At 42.4% G+C, this 24,520-nt stretch overlaps 1 protein-coding gene across 6 annotated transcripts in view; it reads left to right on the forward strand.

Moving 5' to 3' along the window:
• gabpa (GA binding protein transcription factor subunit alpha) overlaps positions 1–23,114 on the forward strand; it is an 82,316-nt gene extending 59,202 nt beyond the window's left edge. For all 6 annotated transcript variants that reach the window (XM_059968922.1, XM_059968926.1, XM_059968923.1 and 3 more), the window contains 3 exons: positions 1,736–1,876; positions 7,368–7,560; positions 22,486–23,114. In XM_059968922.1, the coding sequence (XP_059824905.1) occupies positions 1,736–1,876; positions 7,368–7,560; positions 22,486–22,717 (566 nt within the window). In that variant the 3' untranslated portion in view covers positions 22,718–23,114. The remainder of the gene's footprint in view (positions 1–1,735; positions 1,877–7,367; positions 7,561–22,485) is intronic.
• Positions 23,115–24,520: the final 1,406 nt, after the last annotated feature.

Here is a 24,520-nt window from a genome sequence, read left to right on the forward strand (position 1 = left end):
TTTGTGATGGAAAGCAGCTGAAAATGTTCGGGCCCTACACACTGTCCTGAGGGACTTCTGTGTTTCTGTATTTTTATTTAGCGACACAGCATGATGATAGGTCCTTCCAGGTCCCTAGCCCACACCACCCAATTATACCCATGTAACTGATTGCCCTAATCACCTGTATGCCTTAGGAATGTAGGTTGTCTGGCTTTGTAGCTTTTTATTAGTTCTATTGTATTTCATTGTATCTACTGTGAATGCCCACAAGAAAATGAATCTCAGGGTAGTGTGTGGTGACATATATGTACTTTGATAATAAATTGATTTATTTATTTAGAAATACAGCGCTGAACAGGCCTTTCCAGCCCAACAAGCTGCCCAGCTCAGCAACCCACCTACATAACCCCTAGCTCAGGGGTTCCCAACTTTTTTTATGCCATGAACCCCTACCATTAACCGGGGGGTCCATGAACCCCAGGTTGGGAACTCCTGCCCTAGACTAATTTACAATGACCATTTAACCTACCAACGTTTGGTCTGTGAGAGGAAACCAACGTGGTCGTGGGGAGAATGTACATGCTCCTGCTAGGCCGCAGCAGGAATTGAACCCGGGTAGCCTGTACTGTAAAGCATTGTGCTAAACATGAGCTACCTTGCCGCTGCAGAGCACGGTATGACAAAGCCTGACAGAGCATCAGAGAGCAGGTTATTTATGAGTGATGCTACTGAACAACACAAACAATAACATGGTCCATCTCATTGTTGAAGACTGCTGGGCAGCAATTACCCAGGTTAGATTTATCTAGCTGAAGAGGAGACTTGCAAGCAACTTCCCTTATTGTTGGCCCAGTCCTAGTGTTAAGCAGCTTGGCTAGAGGTGTGACTGGTTCTAGAGTACATGTCTTCGATATACAGCTGAGGTTTTATCTGTTCCTTTCTATCCATTGGTCTCATCTGCATCTTGATATCATGTGGAGTGACTCAGATTGGCTGGACAAGCTGCCTCTGTGATGGCGGGGAATCAAAGAAACCCAAAATTGTCCACATCTGCTTAACTTGGCTTAAGTACTTCACTTTGTTTTCAGCACTTTATTTATTTATTTTTATTTAGTGATACAGCGGGGAATGGGTTCCTAGCAACTCACCTGTTTAACCCTAGCCTAATCATGGGACAATTTACCATGACCTGTTAACCTACTACCGGTACACCTTTGGACTGTGCAAGGAAACCAGAGCACTCAGAGGAAATCCATGCACACGCAGGAAGGATGTACAAACATTTTACAGAAGACAATGGAATTTAACTCCTAACCACCCCTAGCTTTAATAATATTGCCCTGTGCCCTATTACTGTGGCACCCTGCTGTTGTGCTGGGCTATGCCATTGCTGGTGACAAATATTTTCTTGGAACTGCCTAAAATTGTGCTTTTAGAACGTTCTATAAATACTGCCTAAAAGAGATCTGATTTGGATCATTGTTTTCAAGATTCAAAATTGTATGTAAATCTTGTCTTTGGGATTGGAACACTTTCTTTAATCATTTGACCAAAATTATTTAATCATTTTGTTTAATCAGGACTGTGCTGCTGATGGGGTGAAGTGAAATTTTACACTTCATGCATTGACTGGTGTCCTTATAGGAATAAAGTCTGATCATTTTCTGAACCAAACATTGGTATGAGTATAGTTTTGTACACCAATTGCTTAACTGAGCTCTCTGATCATTGCAGTCTTCATTTTAATTTTCAGCTGTCCAAATAATTCCTGCCACAGTGCAGCCGGCAACTCCCACCACAATTAAGGTCTTCACTGGAACGCCAAAGTCTGCCAAAGTCCCACGTGCTCCACGGATCTCCGGTGAAGACAGAAGTTCTCCAGGGAACAGGACAGGTACGAGGAAATGAGGATGGCATGGGTTTTAATGGGCTGGATCTTCCTTCATCTGCCTGAGCTGCTAATGCTTGCCAGCTGTCTGTTGCCCAAATACTCTTTTAATTTGCATCATCTCTAGGCATGAACCTCTGCAAAGGAGCTGGCTCCCAGCTAATCAGTGTGGGTCAGCATAGTACAGGGTTTATCCCAGCGTAAATGGCTAGTCCCACACACAATTTGTTTTGACAGTCATTATAGCCAAGCCTTTTTAATCACAAGTCTATTCAGACACAGCCAAAATCTAATTAAACATGCTACTAAAATTATTTCAAATTTTTAAACTGCTTTACAAATATAAAGAAAGCAATTAAAAAGCATCTACTCATTCTGCCTCACAAGTAGTGAATTCAGTTCTTGAGTTCGCATCATCTCACAAGGGAATTCCATCAATTACACAAAGTACTGCAGAGAGGTTCAAACCTTTTTTATGCCATGGATCAATATTATTAAGCACAGGATCTGTGGACTTCAGCTTGGGAACCCCTGACCTAGAGGAACTTGGCAAATCAAGCAACATTTATGGAAGGGAATAAGCAGTCAATGTTTCAGGCTGAGGCCCTTCATCAGGACTGGGAAGGATGAGGGCAGAAATAAGAGAGTGACGAATGGGAAGCAGCACAATTGACAGGTAAAATCAGGTGCGAGGGTGGGTTGGGGAGCAGGGATGAAGTGAGGTGGTGGGGGAAGCAAGGAAAGTCAGAAGGAGGAGGAATCTGACCGGATAGAGCAGTGAACCATGGAGAAGGAGGTGGAGGAGGGGCACCAGAGGTAGGTGATGTCCAGGTGAGGAGAAGGGAAAAGAAGAGATGAGAGCGTAATCAGAATGAGGAATGGAAGAAGAGAAGAGGAAAGGGAGAGAAATTACTGGCTGAGAAATTGATGTTCATGACATCAGATTGGAGGCTACCAGGACAAAAGACAATGTGTTACTCCTGCAATCTGAGCGTGTTTTTATTGTGACAGTAGAGGAAGCCATGGACCAACATGTCAGAATGGGAAAGTGTTACGTACTCGTGACATGACAGTGGTACCCTTGTCACATAACTGGGGCTGAAGCTATACTGGACTTGAGGTAATGGTCTTGTGATGGTGGAGTGATGTCGTTTTCCCGCCAGTAGAGATCTTGTGACAGGTTTTTTTTACAGGTTATAAAAGGAAGACCCCACCCTGTGAGGGGGTGCAGTTCGTGGCTGGATTTGCCATGTTGACTTCATGCCACTGCGTGATTTAATGTGATGACGCAGTTTAGTTGAAGGATGAAGTTTTATCTAATGCCTAAAGTTTAAAAGGTCATTGCCAGCAGTTTCTTTACAATACTACTAGTTGAGAATCAGTGGAGAGTGAAGATCGGAGTTCGGGAGTTAAAGATCGAGGAGAATCTATTTCGACGGTGAAACAGGATCGACCTTATTTAATCCTTATTCGGAAGGAATTCGTTGACTGTTCTTGTGTTAACCTCTGCGGGATAGCAGAAGATTGAGGACCGTGTGATAAAGGAAAGGTCAGTGCCTTTAAGCCGTTTCGTTTCGTAAATTCTTCGTGGGAAAAGTTCGACGTCGGGGATCGAAGCAAAACGATGTGAAAGAGAATTTAAATCGCCTTATAAAGTCTCTCCTTTTAAATGGACCGTGAGCATTTTGAACTTGTGGCAATCCTACTTAAAAGAACTCTTTTTGCAACATCGCTTTAAGAACTGTTCGAGCTGCATCGCTTTAAGAACTGTTTAAGCTGCCTCACAGCAGCTGATTTCCGGTTACGTTAGTGTTTGTTTACTTTTGGGGGGTTTGTTTTCAGTGTTTAATAAACGTGTTATTTGTTATATAAACCCTTGCCTAACTCATCTATTTATTGTTGCCTGAATACGTAACAAAAGAGAAGTCAGATTAAAATAGGTGACCACCAAGAGATCGTGGTTTTAGCGGTGGGCAGAGCAAAGGTGCACAACAAACTCCCCCTGCCCAAATTGCATCAGGTCTCACTGATGTAGAGGAGGCCACACCATATACAAGAGCCAAACCCAACAGACTTGCAGGTGAAGTGTTGCCTCACCTGGAAGTTCTTTTCGACGCCCTGTATGGTGGTGAGGGAGATGTAGTACTTGTCCTGTTAGTTTTATTTCCTGTAACCTTTTCAACCTTATAGTCCCATCAACTCAACCATTTTTGCCAGGTTTAATTACGGTGGCCTAACAACCTGCCATGTAGAAAAGTGAGAGGAAAGGGAAACCCCTGAGATCTGAGGGAGGATTTGGCAAAAGCAGTGCTGGAGGTTCAATTTGAGCCCAAGGGTGCTGGAGCTGAGAGGAGTCAGCACTGTGCCAGAAACAGTACATACCTCCAAAATGTTGTGCCAACATTCCATCATCGCCACAATGCATTGATTATTTATCTTTCTGGCTCAGCAAAGTACACCAACCAGCAACCCAACTATTTAACCCTAGGCTAATCACAGGATAATGCACAATGTTAGTTATCCTACTAACCAGTACATCTTTGCAATATGTGAGTAAACTAGAGCACCTGGAGGAATCCGACGCGTTCACGGGGAGGAGCGTACAAACTCGTTACAGATGATGTCAGAATTGAACTCCAGAGCTATAATAGTATTTGACATCCAATCTATCTAATAATTATCTCACTTTTATCTGCAGAGAAACTGTTCCTTACAATACAATTAAAATCTTCATTGGCTTTAGCACACTTTGGAATGTTCTGAGACTAGGTCTTATCTTTATCCGTGACCACCTCATTCCTGATATTCTTTTTTACCCAGTATTTTCAAAGATCATCCATCACTTCATTGGTGTTGATAGGATTTGATGAGCAGCTTGATAGTTGTGGGTTCAAATCAAACTGTGACGTTGGTGAAATTCATGCACTTTGCAACTATGAACTTGTCATGTCTTATGAGGAAGGGGACTTGAAGATAAAGAAATTGGATAAAAATGGGCTTGGTGATTGGAAGCAGAGCATGGTAATGGAGGGATATAGAACAAAAAACAGTACAGCATAGATCAGGCCCTTCAGCCCACAGTGTTGAGCTGAACTAATTGAATAAATAATCAAATGACCGACTAAACTATCCCTTCTGCCTTTCCACTTCCCTCACATTCAATGTTCAAAGCAAATTTATTATCAAAGTACATTGAGTGCCTATAAAAATTATTTCCCCCCCTCTTGGAAGTTTTCATGTTTTATTGTTTTACAGCATTGAATCACAGTGGATTTAATTTGGCTTTTTTGACACTAATTAACATGTCAATGTGAAAACAGATCACTACAAAGTGATCTAAATTAATTACAAATATAAAACAAAATAATTCAATGCATGATTACTCATCCCCTTCAAGTAAGTATTTAGTAAATGCACCTTTACAGCCACAGATTTTCAATTGGATTGAGTTTTGGACTCTGATCTGGCCACTTCAGGACATCAATTTTGTTGTTCTTAAGCCATTCCTCTATAGCTTTGGCTTTATGCATGGGGTCATTGTCTTGCTGGAAAACAAGACTTTTCCCAGGTCACAGTTCTCCTGCAGACTGCATCATGTTTTCCTCCAGGATTTCCCTGTATTTTACTGTTTTCATTTTACCCTCTACCTTAACAAGCCTTCCAGGGCCTGCTTCAGTGATACAGCCACACCATGCTTCATGGTAGGGATGGTGTTTGGCTTACACCAAACATAGCATTTAGTCTGATGGCCAAAAAAGCTCAATTTTGATTCTAGCTGACTTCAGAGTCTCCCACAGGCCTTCTGGCAAACTCTAGCTGAGATTTCATTTGAGTTTTTTCAACAATGGCTTTCTCTTTGCTACTCTCCCATAAAACTGCAACAGGTGAAACACCTGGACAACAGTTGTTGAATGCAAAGTCTCTTCCATCTCAGCCACTGAAGCTTGTAACTCCTCCAGAGTTGTCACAGGTCTCTTGGTGGCCTCCCTCGCTAGTCCCGTTCTTGCACGGTCACTCAGTTTTTGAGGGTGGCCTGCTCAGGTATATTTACAGCTGTGCCATATTCTTTCCATTTCTTGATGATTGACTTAACTGTGCTCCAAGGAATATTCAGTGACTTGGAAATTTTCTTGTATCCATCTCCTGAGTTGTGTTTTTCAAGGTTTTCAACCTTTTTGCAAGGTTACTTAGAGTGTTCTTCTGTCTTCGTGGTGAAGTTTTTGTCAGGATACTGACTCACTAATAGTTGAATCTTTCAGATACAGGTGTATTTTTACTACAATCAATTGAAACACCATGACTGCACAGATGTGCATAATTTAACTAATTATGTGACTTTTAAAACCAATTGGGTGCACCAGTGATGGTTTGGTGTGTCATATTAAAGAGGGTGAATACTTATGCAATCAATTATTTTATGTTTTGTGTTTGTAATTAATTTAGGTCGCCTTGTAGAGATCTCTTGTCACTTTGACACAAAATAGTCTTTTCTTTATTGATCAGTGTCAGGAGAGCCGAATTAAATTGACTGTGATTCAATGTTGAAAAACAGTAAAACATAAAAACTTCCAAGGAGGGTGAATACATTTTATAGGCACTGAATATGTCACCATATACAACCCTGAGATTCATTTTCTTATGAGCATACTCAACAAATCTACAGAATAATTGCTATAATGGATTCAATGAATAACCGCCCAACTTGTGCAGAAGACAATAAACTGTGTAAATGCAAAAAGAAACAATATATAATATAAAAATAATATAAATAAGCAATAAACATCAAGTACATGAGATGAAGATTCCTAGAAAGTGAGTTAATATGAGTATTTCAGTGTTGGGGCAAATGATGTTGAGTGAACCTTTGGTTCAAGAGCCTGATGGTTGAGGGATGGTAACTGTTCCTGGTCCTGGTGGTGCAGGTCCTGAGGTTCATGTGCTTACTTAACATGTTTTCAGGTTTGAAGGGCCATGATCATTGGTGTGCTGTCAGATTAAGTGCTATTTTATCAGTATTTTGTCATTTTTACGAATGATTTGGTTGAGAGTGTAGATGGCATGTTTAGTAAATTAGCATATGATGCCAAAATTGTGGGTGTAGTGGATAGTGGAGAAGCTTACAGTGCGATTTAGATCCACTAAGAAAGTGAAAAAGAATGGCAGATAGAATTTAACCCTGACAAGTCATGTACTTTGGGAAGTTAAGACACCTGCATGGGAAGGATATGGAGGACTATGCAGGTTAATGGGACTGGGCAGTTTAAATTGTTTAGTACTGACTAAATGGGCCAAAGGGCCTTTTTTTGTGCTGTATTTTTCTGTGACTCTATGACTCACGTCTATGTAACTTTAGACCGTTACCTAGTTGGTTCCTGACACTCAAGTGTTTTAATTATCCACATTCAAAGCTGCAATCTATCACAAAATGCAAAGTTAATTTGCACTGTTTATACAGTATTGAAGCAGAAACTGACAAGCAGAGTTGTTTGCTCTCCAGGTAACAATGGGCAGATCCAACTCTGGCAATTCCTCCTGGAGCTTCTCACAGACAAGGATGCACGTGACTGCATTTCGTGGGTTGGCGATGAAGGCGAGTTCAAGCTGAACCAACCGGAGTTAGTGGCTCAAAAGTGGGGTCAGCGAAAGAACAAGCCCACCATGAACTATGAGAAATTAAGTCGAGCTCTCAGGTAAGTCACCTGACATTCCAACAGTTATACTGTTGCAACTCAAGACTGAAGAAGAGTTTCAGCCCATAATGTCAGCTTTTTATTCCATCGATGCTGCCTGATCCGCTCAATTCTTAAAGTATTTTATGTGTGTTGCTTAAATTTTATTCCTACCTTTCAAGGTACATTATGATTGGCCAAGGAAATTGAGTCAGTGTAATCTGCTGATTATAATTATAGCGTTCAAATATAAATCATATAAATTCAAATTATAGCTGCCTGCAAGAAGATAAATCTCAAGGTTGTAAATGGTATACATACTTCGGTAATGAATGAAATATTGATTGATCTCAGGGTCTCCGTCTGCATAAACTGTCTGATTCATTTGGCAGCCTCCTTTGGTGAAGAGCTTTCTGACCTTGAACTGAGTTTTCGACTTTGCTCACGGGTCTTTGGTGCTTACTGTTTCTCTGCACTTTGCTGCAGTCCGCATTAGTATAAAAGTAATTTCACACCCTCCTTTTGAATAACCCATTCAAGCATCCACTGAGATCCAGGCTGTGATTTGCAGCATGAGTTTATGGCTACCCATGTTTTAAGATAGGTTGAGTTGATTCTCGTATGTGGTACGCTGATTACTGAGTCAGCTAGACACAGGAAGCATCATTCTGGGCAGAGACACTTCCCACCAGCGGAAAGTAGCTTCTGTTCTACTTTCAAACAGATAAAATTACCTTCATTATGTAGACTCTGTGGCAACTACTAGGAACCACATGTACCTAATAGAAATTTCCACTGAGTGTATGTTAGTGATCTTCTGCTGCTGTAACCCATCCACTTCAATGTTCAACATGTGTGTTCACAGGGGCTCTTCAGCACACCACTGTTATAACACATGGTTATTTGAGTCAGTGTTGCCTTCCTGACAGCTTGAACAAGTCTGGCCATTCTCCTTTGACCCTTTCATTAACGAGGCATTTTCACCCCCAGAATGCAGCTCACTGGATAATTTCTGTTTTTTGCATCATTCTTTAAACTCTAGAGCAGAGATTCCCAACCTTTTTATACCATGGACCCGACCACTGACTGAAGGGTACATGAACCCCAGGAGATCAGCAGTTTCTGAGATACTCAAGCCATTCCATCTGGCACTGATCATTCCACGGTCAAAGTCACTTAGATCACATTTCTTTCCCATTCTGATGTTTGGTCTGAACAACAACTGAACCTCTTGACCATGCTTTTATGTTTTCAGTTGCTACCTAATTAGATATTTGCATTAACAGGCAGCTGTACAAGTGTGTCTAATAAAGTGGTTGTGACTGAAAGAATATCATAGTTGGGTGTTTATCATCAAAGGGTATACTTTGTGTGGAAAGGACAAGCAGGAAGGAATAGGTGGTGGTGTGTATTGGTAAGAGATGAAATTATAACTTCAGAAAGAGGTGACATAGGATCAGATAATGTCGATTCTTTGTGGTTGGAGTTAAACTGCAAGGGTAAAAAAAAAACATTATGGGAATCATACATAGGCCTCCAAATAACAGCTAAGATGTGCAGTTAAGATTGCAAAGGGAGCTGAAAGGGACATGTAATAAGGGTAATGGCACAATTGTAATGGGGGGGCTTCATTATGCAAAGGGATTGGGAAAATCAGGTTGGTGTTGGATCACGAGAGAGGGAATGTGTTGGGTGCCTACCAGATGGCTTTTTAGAGCAGCTTGTGCTTGAGCCTACTCAGGGAAAGGCCATCTTAGATTGGGTGTTGTGTAATAATCCAGATCTTAATTAGTCAGGTTAATGTAAAGAAACCCTTAGGAGGCAGTGATCATAATATGACTGAATTCGTACTGTAGTTTGAGAGGGAGAAGCATAAGTCACGTGTATCAGTATTGCAATGGAATAAACAGGATTACAGAGGCATGAGAGAGGAGCTTGCCCAGGTGGATTGGAGGAGGATACTGACAGGGATGACGGCAGAACAGAGATGGCTGAAAGTTTCTGGGAATAGTTCATAAGGCACAGGATAGATATGTCCCACACAAGTTGGTGTTCTCAGGTGGCAGGGGTAGGCAAATGGGGCTGACAAGGGAAGTTAAGGACTGCATAAAAGCCAAGGGAAGGGCATATAAAGTAGCAAAAGTGAGTGGAAAGTTGGATAATTGAGAAGCTTTCAAAATCCAATGAAAGGCAACTAAGAAAGCTGTAAGAAGGGAAAAGATTAAATGAGGGCAAACTAGCTGATAATACAATACAGGATACTAGAAGTTCTTTCAGTTATATAAAAAATAAAAGGGAAGTGAGAGTCAATACTGGACCAATGAAAAATAATGCTGGTAAGGTAGTAATGGGGAACAAAGAAATGGCAGATGAACTTAATAAGTACTTCACTTCAGTCTTTACTGTGGAAGACACTAGCTCTATGCCAGAGGTGTCAGGGTGCAGGAGTGAGTGCCATTGCTATTACAAAGGAAAAAGTGCTAGGGAAACCGGAAGTCTTAAGGTGGGTAAGTCACTGGGACCAGATGGACTACATCCCAGGGTCCTGAGACAGGTTGCTGAAGAGATAATGGATGCATTAGTCATGATCTTTCAAGAATCACTTGATTCTGGTATGGTCCCAGACAACTGGAAAATTACAAATGTTACTTCACTTTTTAAGAAGGGAGGAAGACAAGAGAGAGGAAATTATAGACCAGTTAGCCTAACCTCAATGGTTGCGAAAGTGTTGGAGTCCATTATTAAGGACAAGATTTCAGAATACTTGGACACCAATAGAAACATAGAAAACCTACAGCACAATACAGGCCCTTTGGCCCATAATACTGTGCCGAACATGTACTTACTTAAGTGATTAAAATAAGTCAAAGTCAGCATGTTTCTGTTAAGGGAAATCTTGCCTGACAAATCTGTTAGGATTCTTCGAAGAAGTAACAAGCTGTCTGGACAAAGGAGAGGCAGTAGATGTCATTTACTTAGATTTTGATTAGGTGTGTATGGCGTTACAGGGTACTGGCATGGATAGAGGAATGGCTGATAGCCAGGAGGCAGTGAATGGGAATGGGGCCCTTTCTGGTTGGCTGCCAGTGAGTAGTGGTGTTCCTCAAGGGTCATTATTGGGACCACTATTTTTAACATTGTTTGTCATTGATTTAGATTGTGTAATTGATGGCTTTGTGGCAAAGTTTGCAGATGATATGAAGATGGGTGGAGGAGTAGGTGGTGCTCAGGAAGCAATGCGATTGCAGCAGGACTTAGACAAATTGGAAGAGTGAGCGAATAATGACAGGTGGAATACAGATTTGAGAAATGTATGATAATGCATTTTTGCAAAAGGAACAATAATGTGGACTTTTACTAAAATGCAGAGTATGTTCAAACGTCAAGGGAACAGAGGGACTTGGGAATCTTCATGCAAGATTCCCAGAAGGTTAATAATATACAGGTTGAGTCTGTGGTTAAGAAGGCAAATGCAATGTTGACATTTATTTCAGAAGGAAGAGAATATTCAAAAAAAGAGAAAGATGAAGCTTTTTAAGATGTTATTCAGGCCACACTTGGAGTATTGTCAACAATTTTGAATCAGAATCAGGTTTATTATGACCGGCATGTGATGTGAAATTTGTTAACTTAGCAACAGCAGTTCAATGCAATACATAATATCAAAGAGAAACAATAATAATAATAATTAAATCAATTACAGTATACGTATATTGAATAGATTAAAAAACGTGCAAAATACAGAAATACTGTACAGGCAGTCCCCGGGTTATGAACGAGTTCCGTTCTTGCGTCTGTCTTTAAGTCGGAACAAGTACATCCGGTATTGTTTAGCATCAGTCAAATGTTTGTCGTAGTATACATTTTACCTTTCTATGCATAGAAAGCACTTAAGAAACATATGTATTCCAATAATTAAACCACTGTGTTGCTTGGTAATAATTGTAGCTTTCATTGTAGCCTTTCACATGCTTCATTATTCTCACTTTATCCTTTAAAATTGTTCCGATTGTTGACCGATTATAGCCTAACACTTTTTCAATGACCGATGGTGTTTCACCTCTTTCCAAATGCTTTATTATTTCCACTTTATTTTCAATCGCGATTGCTTCCCATCAACAGAACAGAAACACTGCGGGCAGTGGGTCCCAATCTCCGCCGGCTCCCGAGGTCCGCTGGGTCCTAAGGACCACCGCACTGAATTCCCTGGGTCCTAAAGTCCACCACACTGAGCCAGGTTAAATGGGACAAGTGGGGGCTGTGCTGTGTTTGGGTATTTGATCCTCTACAATATTTCGCGTGGGAATTTAAACTGGAGGTGGCATTGTTTTTTTTATGAGGTTGAGTTGCAAGCTCAACATTCACCTGGCACGGATGATACGGGAGTCACTGGATCAACATCAACCCGGCACGGGAGCGGTCTGTCACTGGATTGAACTCCAGAAACTCCATTCTCGAGCCCAACGCTGATCTCACTGCGCCACCAGCCAACTGGAATGGGGGGGTGGGGGGGTCAGGGTGAATGTTGCTAAGAAAAATTTAAGCGAAATACAAGGTTACACACTCAACACAGTGTCAACAGCAACGACTTAAAATGGTGGACGGGCGTTCTCCTTCCTCGGTTCGTAAGTACAAGTTGTCCATAAGTCAGACGTTTGTAACTCGGGGACTACCTGTGTATTTTTTTTTTAAAAAGTGAGGGCCCTTATCGTAGAAAGGGTGTATTGTCATTGGAGTGAGTCCAGAGGAGATTCAGGGGGATGATTCTGGGAATGAAGGGGTTAATATGCGAGGAGCATTTGGCAGTATTGGGCCCATACTCACTGGAATTCAGAAGACACTCCTATGTTTTACAGTCACTGGGTGTATGTTTTCAAAAGGTCCTTTTCGTTCGGATCGTAATTGGTTCCTGTAGTGATGTCTGGCAGTTCAAATCTGTCAGATGCCAGGGAGTTTTCAATAGTGTAATTCTTACAGATTACAGAAGTTTTTGTTGTCTTTAGTTTTAGATCCTCTCAAAAATGTTTATTTAAAAGTTCAAGTTTTTGTGAAGTGAGAAGCAAAATCATTTTTTTAATAAAGTCTGTTTTCTGGATATATTTCTATTTAATGTGAACAATTAAAGCAAGAATATGATGCTAAGGCTTTCTAAGGCATTTGTCAGACCATACTTGGATATTGTGAGCAATTTTGGGGCCCTTTTCTGAGAAAAGATGTGTTGGCATTGGAGAGGATCCAGAGGAGATTTATGAGAATGATCCTGAGAACGTATAAGGAGTGTTTGAAGACCTTGTGCCTTTATTCTGTGGGGCTTAGGAGATGAGTGGGAATCTCATTGAAACCTATGGAATATTGAAAGGTCCACATAGCGTGGGTTCAAGAGGATGTTCCTCTTGAAAGAACAAAGATCAGAAGGAATTTCTTTAGCCAGAGGGTGGTGAATCTGTGGAATTCATTGCCATGGACAGCTGTGGTGGCCAAGACATTGGGTGTACTTAAAGCGGAGGTTGATAGGTTCATGATTAGTCAGAGCATCTAAGGTTGTGGGGAGAAGGCAGGAGAATTGGGTTGAGAAGGAAAATAAATCAGCCATGATGGAATGGCACAGCAGACTCATTTGAGCCGAATGGCCTAATATTGTTCATATGTCTTACTGTCTTATTATTAGAATCATATTTCAGTGACGATCTTGAAAGAAAAATACAAGCCAGTATTTAGTACATGTATCTGGAGTTTGCATTTTCAGGAAGAAGAAGTGCACTTCTTGGCTGATTCAGTTATCAAATGCCACCTGTTCCTATGAAATTCTCTCAGTTCATCCCATAAAATCCCAGTCATCACAGCGTCCACTAACACTTAGCGTGACTCAGTCAGTGCTCAGACTTGTGTTTAACTGAAGTCTGTGAGATCGCGAACGTTTAACATTTACTGCCCATCTGCTATGGTAAGCATCTCATGCAGAGGAGAGAGGGAGAAGTGATAAAGGATTGGACTTTGCTTGAAGCGGAGGGAATTGAGAGTTCCGTCAGCTTCAAGATGTGTGAACGACCAGTTCATTGCAGTGGAGGTAGAATATTGGTTGTCTTAAAGGAAAGGGGTGTAAGACATGTAGGTGGAATTGGTCACGTGGCCCATTGAGTCTGTTCATTCAGTGAGAGCACCAACCTCAGTCCCATCTTTTGCTTGATCTAACTGTTGCTTTATTTCCTTGTGCCCATCTTTAATGAGTACAATGACTGAACCCTTCCTTGTGTTAGAAATTCCACAGTTCAAACAGAAAACACTTTCATCTCATTAACGTCAACACAAGTGATTCCTTCGCGCTCATTACCTATCAGCTTATACTCCTTCTCCTCCCCACTCTTATTTTGGCTTCTTCCAAACCCCCACCCCCCTCCCTTCTTTTCCAGTCCTAATGAATGGTCTTGGCCCGAAACTTCAGTTATTTATTATAGATGTTGGCTGACTGGCTGAGTTCCCTCTACACTTTCTGTGTGTTGGTTATTTCAGTCTTACCTGGGATCCAGCCCCTTGTTCCAAACTTTCCAGAATGAGGAAATGGCCTGTCAGTGTTTCTGGGAAGTGCGACTGTCACAGTGGGATTTTCTCTCTTTCATTTATATTAGATCAATCTGGTCTGAGTAAATCCACAAAATGTTGGGGGAAGTCATCAGGTCAGGCAGCATCTATAGAAATGAATAAATGCTCAACGTTTCAGGCTGTGGCACTTGTTCAGAACTGGAAAGGAAGAGGGAAATCACTGGAATAAAAAAGTGGGGGCGGGAATGGCAGCTAGCTAAAGGGTGATAGATGAAGCCAGGTGTCTGGGAAAAGTAAAGGGCTGGAGAAGAAGGAATCTGATAGGATAGGAATATAGACCATGGGAAAAAGGGAAAGGCAAGGGGCACCTGAGGGAGGTGATAGGCAAGTGAGGAGAAAAGGGAAGAGGACAGATTGAGAAATAAAAGAGGGAAAGCAGAGGGAAAAAAATTACCAGAAGGAGAATTTGATGTTCATGCCATCAGGTTGGACGCTACTGAGGTATGGAGTATGAGTTGTTGCTCCTTCACTCTGAGGATAGCCTCCTCGTGGCAAAAGAGAGGGCCGTGGACTGCACTGCCTGCTTTGCCTCTTGGAAGATGTAGGTCTAATCTCGCCCAATCTCCTGAACAATTCAGGCTTATTTCACTGAGTTGTGTGAGGTAAAATTGTTGCTTTATAGCAGCAGTACACTGCAAAGATGTAAAATTCCTACAAATGACAGAAATAGATAGTGCAAGGAATTTATAATTAGCTAATGTTTATGGACTATTCAGAAAATTGGTTGCAGACTGGAAGAGGCTGTTCCTGAATCGTTGAGTTTGTGCCTTCAGGGTCCTGTACTGCCACCTTGATGGTAGTAACGACTGGAGGGCATGGCCAGAATGGTGAACGACCTTCATGATGGATGCTACCTTCTTGAGGCACTGGTTCTTGAAAATGTCGTCGATGGTGAAGCAGATTGATTGTAGAAAAGATCAATGTTCAGTTTACTAATTTCTTGTTGATTTTTTTTTTGAACCAAGATTGCACTGTGCACTCGCATTTATTAGTTTTCATACCACTTAAAAATGTTTTCTATTCTTTCAAGCAAATGACCTCATTTATCCACATCACACTCCATCTGCCATCTTCATGCCCACTCACCTTCTTTGTACATCTCATTACATCTTCCTCACACGCATTTTCTCACCTAGTTCTGTGGCGTTGGTAAGAGGATACCTTACACTTTGGCTTCATCCAAGTCATTAATATAGATTGCAAATACTGATCCTTGCAACAGCCTGCCAAATGGTCCTATTTAGAACATAGAAATCTACAGCACTTACAGGCTCTCCTGCCCACAATGTTGAGCCGACCATGTAACCTACTCGAGAAACTTTCTAGAATTTCCCTAGTCCTCTATTTTTCTAAGCTCCATGTACCTATCCAAGAGGCTCTTAAAAGACCCTATTGTATCCGCTTCCACCACTGCCGCTGGCAGTGTATTCCATTCACCCACCACTCTCTATGTGGAAAAACTTACCCCTGCCATCCCCTCAGTACCTATTTCCATGCACCTTAAAACTATGCCCTCACGTGATAGCCATTTCAACCTTGGGGAAAAGCCTTTGGCTATCCACACGATCAATACCCCTCATCATCTTGTACACCTCCATCAGGTCACCTCTCATCCTCTGTCGCTCCAAGGAGAAAAGACAAGTTCACTCAATCTATTCTTATAAGGTGTGCATCCCAATCCAGACAACATCCTTGTAAACCTCCTCTGCGCTCTCTCTGTATAGTATCCACATCCTTCCTGTAGTGAGGTGACCACAACTGAGCACAGTGTGTTCTGACCAATGTCATATATAGCTGTAACATTACCTCACAGCTCTTGAACTCAATCCCATGGTTGATGAATGCCAACACACCAGACGCCTTCTTAACAACGCTGTCAACCTGCTTAACAGCTTTGAGCTCAGACCCCAACATCTCTCAGTTCCTCCACACTGCCAAGTCTTATCATTAATATTATATTCTGTCTTCAAATTTGACCTACCAAAATGAACCACTTCATACTTATCTGGGTTGAACTCCATCTACCACTTCTCAGCCCAGTTCTGCAACCTAATGATGTCCCGCTGTAACCTCTTGATAACCCTCCAGACTATCCATAACATCCCCAACCTTTGTGTCATCAGCAAATTTACTAACCCACCCAGAACAGATCCCTGAGGCATTCCACTTGGTCACTGACCTCCATGCAGAATATGAACCATCTACAAACACCCTTTGCTTTCTGTGGGCAAGCCAATTCCGGATCCACAAAGCAAAGTCTCCTTGGATCCCATGCCTCCTTACTTTCTGAAGGAGTCTTGTATGGGGAACCTTATCAAAAGCCTTACTGTAATCCATATACACTACATCCACTGCTCTACCTTCCTCAATTGTTTTGTTACTTCCTCAAAGAATTAGGTCAGGCTTGTAAAGCACGACCTGCCCTTTAGAAAGCAATGCTGACTATCCCTAATCAGATTATGTCTCTCCAGATGCTCATAAATCCTGCCTCTCAGGAACTTCTCCAACAACTTGCCCACCACTGAAGTGAGACTCACTGGTCTATAATTTCCTGGGTTATCTCTACTTGCTTTCTTGAACAAGGGAACATTTGCAGCCCTCCAGTCCTCCGGTACTTCTCCTGTCCCTATTGATGATGCAAAGATCATTGCAAGAAACTCGGCAATCTCCTCCCTCACTTCCCACAGTAGCCTGGGATATATTTCATCCAGTCCCAGTGACTTATCTAACCTAATGCTTTTCAAATGCTTCTGCACAAGCTCTTTCTGGGCCATTAGTCTGTAAGGGAGAAACAAATGGTTCAGGTAGTTGTGCTGTTGCCTCATGGGTACCATCCTGACCGTTGCTGTCTTTGTGGAGTTTGTCCACTCTCTGTGACTATGTGCCCAATCCCAAAAAGTTAATTAAAGGTAAAGACTAAAGATTAATTATGTTGGTAACATGTACATCAAAACTTAAAAGTGAAATACATTGTTCTGTGTCAACAACCAACACCATGTGCTGGGACAGACTGCAAGTGTCGCCATGCTTCCAAGTAGATGGTTTGAGGCAGTTTGTTCCTTCTGCCATTTCCCCAAGGCTTCTGCTTGGTCCCAGTGCATGGCCTTAATGTTCTCAAATCCATCCTGGATGCTCCTGCCCCACTCTAAGTCATAAAGACTACAGGGAGTTAGGAAGGAAGTTGAGAAGCAGGACCTCAAAGGTAGTAATCTATGGATTACTGCCTGTGCCATGCGACAGTGAGTGTAGGAATAGGATGAGATGGGGGATAAATGTGTGGCTGAGAGATTGGAGCAGGGGGCAGGGATTCTGATTTCTGGATCATTGGGACCTCTTTTGGGACAGGCGTGACCTGTACAAAAAGGACGGGTTGCACTTGAATCCGAGGGGAACCATTATCTTGGCAGGGAGGTTTGCTAAGGCTATTGGGGAGAGTTTACACTAGAATTGCTAGAGGGTGGGAACTGAACTGAAAAGACAGAGGAAGGGGCGGTTGGCTCACAGATAGAGAAAGCTTGGAGACAATGCGAGAGGGAGGTTAGGCAGGTGATAGAGAAGGGATACAGTCAGACCGATGGTTTGAGATGTGTCTATTTTAACACAAGGAGCATTGTGAACAAACCGGATGAGCTTAGAGTATGGATCAGTATTTGGAACCATGATGCAGCCATTATGGAGACTTGGATGGCTCAGGGGCAGGAATGGTTACTTACAGTGCCAGGCTTCAGATGTTTCAGAAAGGACAGGGAGGGAGGCAAAAGAGGTGGGGGTGTAGCACTGCTGATCAGAGATAGTGTCACGGCTGCAGGAAGAGAGGAAATCATGGAGGGATTGTCTCTGTGGGTGTAAGTTAGAAACAGGAAAAGGTCAATAACTCTACTGGGTGTTTTTTATAGACCACCCAATAGTAATAGGGACATCGACAAGCAGAAAGGGAGACAGATTCTGGAACGGTGTAATAATAGCAGGGTAGTCGTGGTGGGAGATTTTAATTTCCCAAATATCGATTGGCATCTCCCTAGAGTGAGGGGTTTAGATGGGGTGGAGTTTGTTAGGTGTGTTCAGGAAGGTTTCCTGACACAGTATGTTGATAAACCTACAAGAGGAGAGGCTGTACTTGATCTGGTATTGGGAAATGAACCTGGTCAGGTGTCAGGCCTCTCAGTGAGAGCGCATTTTGGAGATAGTGATCACAATTCTATCTCCTTTACCATAGCATTGGAGTGGGATAGGAACAGACAAATTAAGAAGGTGTTTAATTGGAGTAAGGGGAAATATGAAGCTATCAGGCAGGAGTTGGGAGCATAAATTGGGAACAGGTGTTCTCAAGGAAATGTATAACAGAAATGTGGCAAATGTTCAGGGAATATTTGCGTGGCATTCTGCCTAGGTACATTCCAATGAGACAGGGAAAGAATGATAGGGTACAGGAACCGTGGTGTACAAAGGCTGTTGAAAATCTAGTCAAGAAGAAAAGAAAAGCTTAGAAAAGGTTCAAAAAACCAGGTAATGATAGAGATCTAGGAGATTATAAGGCAAGCAGAAAGGAGTTTAAGAATGAAATTTGGAGAGCCAGACAGAGCCATGAGAAGACATTGGAGAGCAGGATTAAAGAAAACCCCAAGGAATTCTGCAAGTACGTGAAGACCAATAGGATAAGACGTGAGAGATAGGACCAATCAAGTATGACAGTGGAAAGGGGTGTATGGAACTGGAGGAGGTAGCAACGATACTTAATGAATACATTGCTTCAGTATTCATTACACAAAAGGATTTTGGTGATTGTGGGGATGAATTACAGCAGATTGAAAAGCTTGAGCATATCAAAAGTAAGAAAAAGGATGTGCTGGAGCTTTGGAATGCTTGGGTAAAGTTGGGTAAATCTCCAGGACCGGATGAGATGTACACCAGTCTACTGTGGGAGGTGAGGGAGGAGATTGCTGAGCCTCTGGCAATGATCTTTGTATCATCAGTGGGGATGGGAGAGGTTCCGGAGGATTGGAGGGTTGCAGATATTGTTCGTTTATTCAAGAAAGGGAATAGAGATAGCCCGGGAAATTATAGACCAGTGAGTCTTACTTCAGTGGTTGGTAAGATGATGGGAAAGGTCCTGAGAGGCATAATATGACTAGGAATAGTCAGCATGGCTTTGTCAAAGGCAGGTCGTGCCTTACGTGCCTTATAAACATGTTGGTGAAGGTAGAGCAATAGATGTAATGCATATGGATTTCAGCACGGCATTTGATACGGTATTTGATAGGCTTATTGAGAAAGTAAGGAGACATGGGATCCAAGAGGACCTTGCTTTGTGGATCCAGAATTGGCTTGCCCACAGGGTTCTATTCTGCATGGAGGTCGGTGATCAGTAGTGTGCCTCAGGGATCTGTTCTGGGATCCCTTCTCTTTGTGATTTTTATAAATGACCTGGATGAGAAAGTGGAAGGGTGGGTTAGTCAATTTGCTGATGATACAAAAATTGGGAGTGTTGTGGATAGTGTGGAGGGCTGTCAGAGGTTACAGCGGGATATCAATAGGATGCAAAACTGGGCTGAGAAGTGACAGATGGAGTTCAACCCAGATAAGTGTGTGGTGGTTCATTTTGATAGGTCAAATTTGATGGCAGAATATAGTATTAATGGTAAGACTCTTGGCAGTGTGGAGGATCTGAGGGATCTTGGGATCTGAATCCATAGGACACTCAAAGCTGCTGCACAGGTTGACTCTGTGGTTAAGAAGGTGTTTGGTGCATTGACTTCATCAACCATGGGACTGAGTTCAAGAGCCGAGAGGTAATGTTACAGCTATATAGAACCCTGGTCAGAGCCCACTTGGAGTACTGTGCTCAGTTCTGGTCACCTCACTACAGGAAGGATCTGGAAGCTTTAGAAAAGGTGCAGAGGAGACTTAATAGGATGTGGCCTGGATATGGAAGCATACCATATGAAAATAGGTTGAGTGAACTTGTCCTTTTCTCCTTGGACCGGCAGAGGTGAGTGGTGACCTGAAGATGATAAGAGGCATAGATCGTGTGGATAGCCGAAGCCTTTTTTCCCAGGGCTGAAATGGCTATCACAAAAGGGCACAGATTTAAGGTGCTTGGAAGTAGGTACAGAGGAGATGTCAGATAAGTTTTTTTACGCAGAGTGCTGAGTGCATGGAATGGGCTGCCAGCGACAGTGGTGGAAGCGGATACAATGGGAACTTTTAAGAGACTCATGACGTGTACATGGAGCTTAGAAAAATAGAGGGCTATGGATAACTCTAGGTAATTTCTAAAGTAAGTACATGTTTGGCACATGTGGGCTGAAGGGCCTGTATTGTGCTGTAGGTTTTATATGTTTCTAATAGAACATAGAACAGCACAGTACACACAGTAATCAATTTAACCCTTCACTCCAACATTTCCCTTCAATTTTTCTTTTCATCCATATGCCTACCTAAGAGTCTCATAAATGTCCTTAACATTATCTGCCTCTACGAACACCCCAGCAGGGCATTCCACACACCCACCACTCTGTGTGTGGGGAGGGAGAAAAGCTTCCTCTGACATCCCCTCAATATACTTTGCTCCAATCACCTTAAAATTATGCCGTCTCATATTAGCTAGTGCCTCTTTGGGAGGTGTAGGGTGTGAAGATTATTTGTCACATAGTACTGAAACATTGAAACATAACATTGAAATGCATTGTTTGTGTTATCGGCCAACACAGTCTAGGGATGTATTGCAGGTAGCTCGAGTGCTTCCAGCTGCAACATGGCATGCCCACAACTTCCTAACCCTAACCTGTATGTCTTTGGAATGTGGGAGGAAACCAGGGCACCCAGAGAAAACCCACATAGTCACGGGGAGAATGTTCAAGCTCCTTACAGACAGTGGTGGGAATTAAACCCCAGTCTTCTGTTTAATCGCTTGGGCTGTAAAGTGTTATGCTAACTGCTACACTACCATGCCGCCCACTAGATTAGCCACTCAAGTGTGTTTAGTATATAAGCACATGGTAGAAACTATGAAGTGGGGGTTGGGTATGTGAAGAGAATAAATGGATAGTGCAAACTTGATGGGCCAAAGGACCTGTTTATTTGCCATATATCTCTATCACCAAGTGAAGGTTAAAGAAAGAAGTGTTTTCTGGGCAGGACCATGGGAAAGATTGTAAATGGTGAAAGGAAGTCAAAGTGAAGTGGTGTCATTTTTAAACAAGATTTCTGGCTGTTGTGACAAGTCACTGGAGAGACACTGAAGCTGGTGATATTCATCATGACAAGCTGACATTCTCCTGGAAACCCTCTTCATAGAGTCCCACAACTCAAAGTACATCACATTTTTATGGGCTTAAGATCAATGGTAGCAGTAGCTGAATCAATAGTTACAATCACATCATTTTCTTCAATACATTGGGTTGACAGTGCTTCTTTTGAATTGCATATCTGCAGTAGCAAACCCCTCTGAATGATCAAATACCTTCTCTGGGACAAGGTAAGGATCACAACCACCCAGGATGTGCCCTCTTCTCAGGAAGGAGGTACGGCAGCCTGAAGGCGCACACTCAGCAATTCAAGAACAATTTCTTTCCCTCTGCCATCCGATTTCTGAATGGACTTGGAACCCATGAACACTACCTCACTGCTTTTTTTCCAAATTAGTTTTTTCCACTACTTATTTAACTTAACTATTTAATAGACATATATAATAGACACACACATATACAAATAAAAGCACACATACACGTACATAATGTAACTCAGTTTTTTCCCTCTATATTTGCTGATCATGTACTTCATCGTACTGATGCCATAAAGTTAATAAATTTCACAACCTATGCTGGTGATATATTAATTCTGATTCTGATTCAGATAGTCAAACAGCTTCTGGGGTCAGAGACCCCAGACACAAAATTAAAGCTGTCAGGGTTGACTCTCTGAGTACATAACCATCCCAAGTATTGACTGATCGACTATGCATGTAGCCATGTTTGACAAAATCGGTCTGATCGGCAAGCTTCCTTGAACTCAGTCACAATGTACAAATACATAGCCAGCGTTGCCTTGTTTGATGTTTGATGCAGGCCAATTAATGTCTGTCTTGTGTTTGGCTGATGCAGGCAAGAACGTTTCATGGTCACTTTACTCTGCAAGCTGTATCTCTTGAGCAGCCAGTCCTGTGCTAAGGGCTGCCAGCCTGTAGACAATGCTGTTTGTAAAGCTGTACCTTTAACTTCAGGCTGTTGATTGCTTTCAGTTTACAATAAGAACAGAAGACTCACTTGAATTAATATATGCTGTAGTCACATAATTTCATAACTCCAGAATAATCCCTAACACCCTAATATCTTCTCTCACGCCCAGATATTATTACGATGGGGACATGATCTGCAAGGTCCAGGGGAAGCGGTTCGTCTATAAGTTTGTATGCGACTTGAAGACGCTCATCGGCTACAGCGCAGCGGAGCTGAACCGTTTGGTCACAGAATGCGAACAGAAGAAACTGGCCAAGATGCAAATCCACAGCATGGCTGGACAGCCAGTCACCACGGTAACGCTGGCTGCGGCCTCACTGCAGCCTGACAAGGACAGTTGAAGGACTTCGCCCCAAGGCCTGTAGCTTGGTTTTGGGGGAGTTGGGGGGGTAGGTGTGGGAGGAGGGGGTCGGGGTGCGTGCCCTTCTTTCGCTTCTCTTGAGCGGCACCTGTCCTCCAGTGTCCCGATCAGGTCGAGCAGCTGGCTTCTTCCTCCCTGCTTCTGGGACTGTACAGTGTTCGCGTGGCCTCAAGGTGAGGCTTGAGGCGGGGATCTGTGTCCCGCTGTCTGGTTGTACACTGCATCAGTAGTGTGAAATGGGACAGACTTCAGCAGCAGACTTCATGGTATGTTTAAAAAAATGTCTACTGGCTTCACCTTATTCTATCAAATTTTTTGAGTTATTTTTGCAGATATTTTTACCCTTATGTGAATTTTGAATAAAAAAGTGTACTCCATTCTCCCCTAGTGTGATTCATTTTCCATACTGTTATAAATGTTGATAATCCGAGACCATAATACATAGGAGGGAAATAAGGTTATTGAGCCCCATCAAATTCTCTCTGCCATTCCATCATGGCTGATATATTATCCCTCTCAACCTCCATGTGAAATATGCCTATTTTGGATACCAATGAATTTGTAACACTGACATAAAATTGGTTTGCATAAATTTAATTGGTTGCATAAATTTAGTTTGAATTTGCATATTCCTCTCAACCCCATTCACCTGCATTCTCCCCATAACCTTTTACACCTTTTCTAATCAGGAACCTATCAACCTCCACTTTAAATATACACAATTGCAGCACTCTGCAGAGAGTGGTGTGGACAGCCCAGTGCATTTGTGGATGTGAACTTACCACTATTCAGGACAACTACAGTGACAGGTGTGTAAAAAGGGCCCAAAGGATCACTGGAGACCTGACTCAACCCAACCACAAACTGTTCCAGCGGCTACCATCTGGGAAGCTGTACTGCAGCGTAAAAGCCAGGACCGACAGGCTCCAGGATAGCTCCTTTCACCAGGCTATCAGACTGATCCAATTGTGGTTCTATGTTATATTGACTGTCCTGTTGTGCATGCTGTTTATTATAAGTTACTATAAATTGCACATTTAGACGGAGACGTAACAAAGATTTTTAGTCCTCATAAATATGAGGGATATAAGTAATAAAGTCAATTCAATTCAGTGACTTGGCCTCCACAGCCTTCTGTGGGAATGAATTCCACAGATCCACCACCCTCTGACTAAAGAAATTTCTCTTCATTTCTGTTCTAACGGAATGTCACCTCTGGTCCTAGATTCCCACAATAGGAGCCAACCACACCACATCCACTGTATCTAGGCCTTCCAATATTTGATGGATTTCAATGAGATTTCCCCCACCCCCAAACAATCCTGCACAATCCCTTCTCAGATCATTTTTCTGAAGGTTGGTTTTGTTTTCATGGGGCTTAGACCCTTTGACACCATCTCCTCCCCCCACCCCAACCACTAAAGGCTTGCAGTGACATTCTCAGAGAGCAGGAGCCCCTCTCTGGGACCTGAGTGCCTGACACTCCTTTGTTAGAGTGCTGTAAAATCAATATCCCATTGCCAGAGGAGGTCATGTGCAACTTGTCTAAGTGGAAGAAAAATATTCTGCAAACACGAGGAAATCTGCAGATGCTGGAAATTCAAACAACAACACACACAAAATGCTGGTGGAACACAGCAGGCCAGGCTGCATCTATAGGGAGAAGCACTGTCGACATTTCGGGCCAAGACCCTTCGTCAGGACTAACCAAAAGGAAAGATAGTAAGAGATTGAAAAATATCCTGTGTTTGTCTCCAGGAACTCAGTTCAACTTTGACAACAA

This window comes from Hypanus sabinus, chromosome 4 (assembly GCF_030144855.1).
Source record: "Hypanus sabinus isolate sHypSab1 chromosome 4, sHypSab1.hap1, whole genome shotgun sequence".
NCBI classification, from domain to species: Eukaryota; Metazoa; Chordata; class Chondrichthyes; order Myliobatiformes; family Dasyatidae; genus Hypanus; species Hypanus sabinus.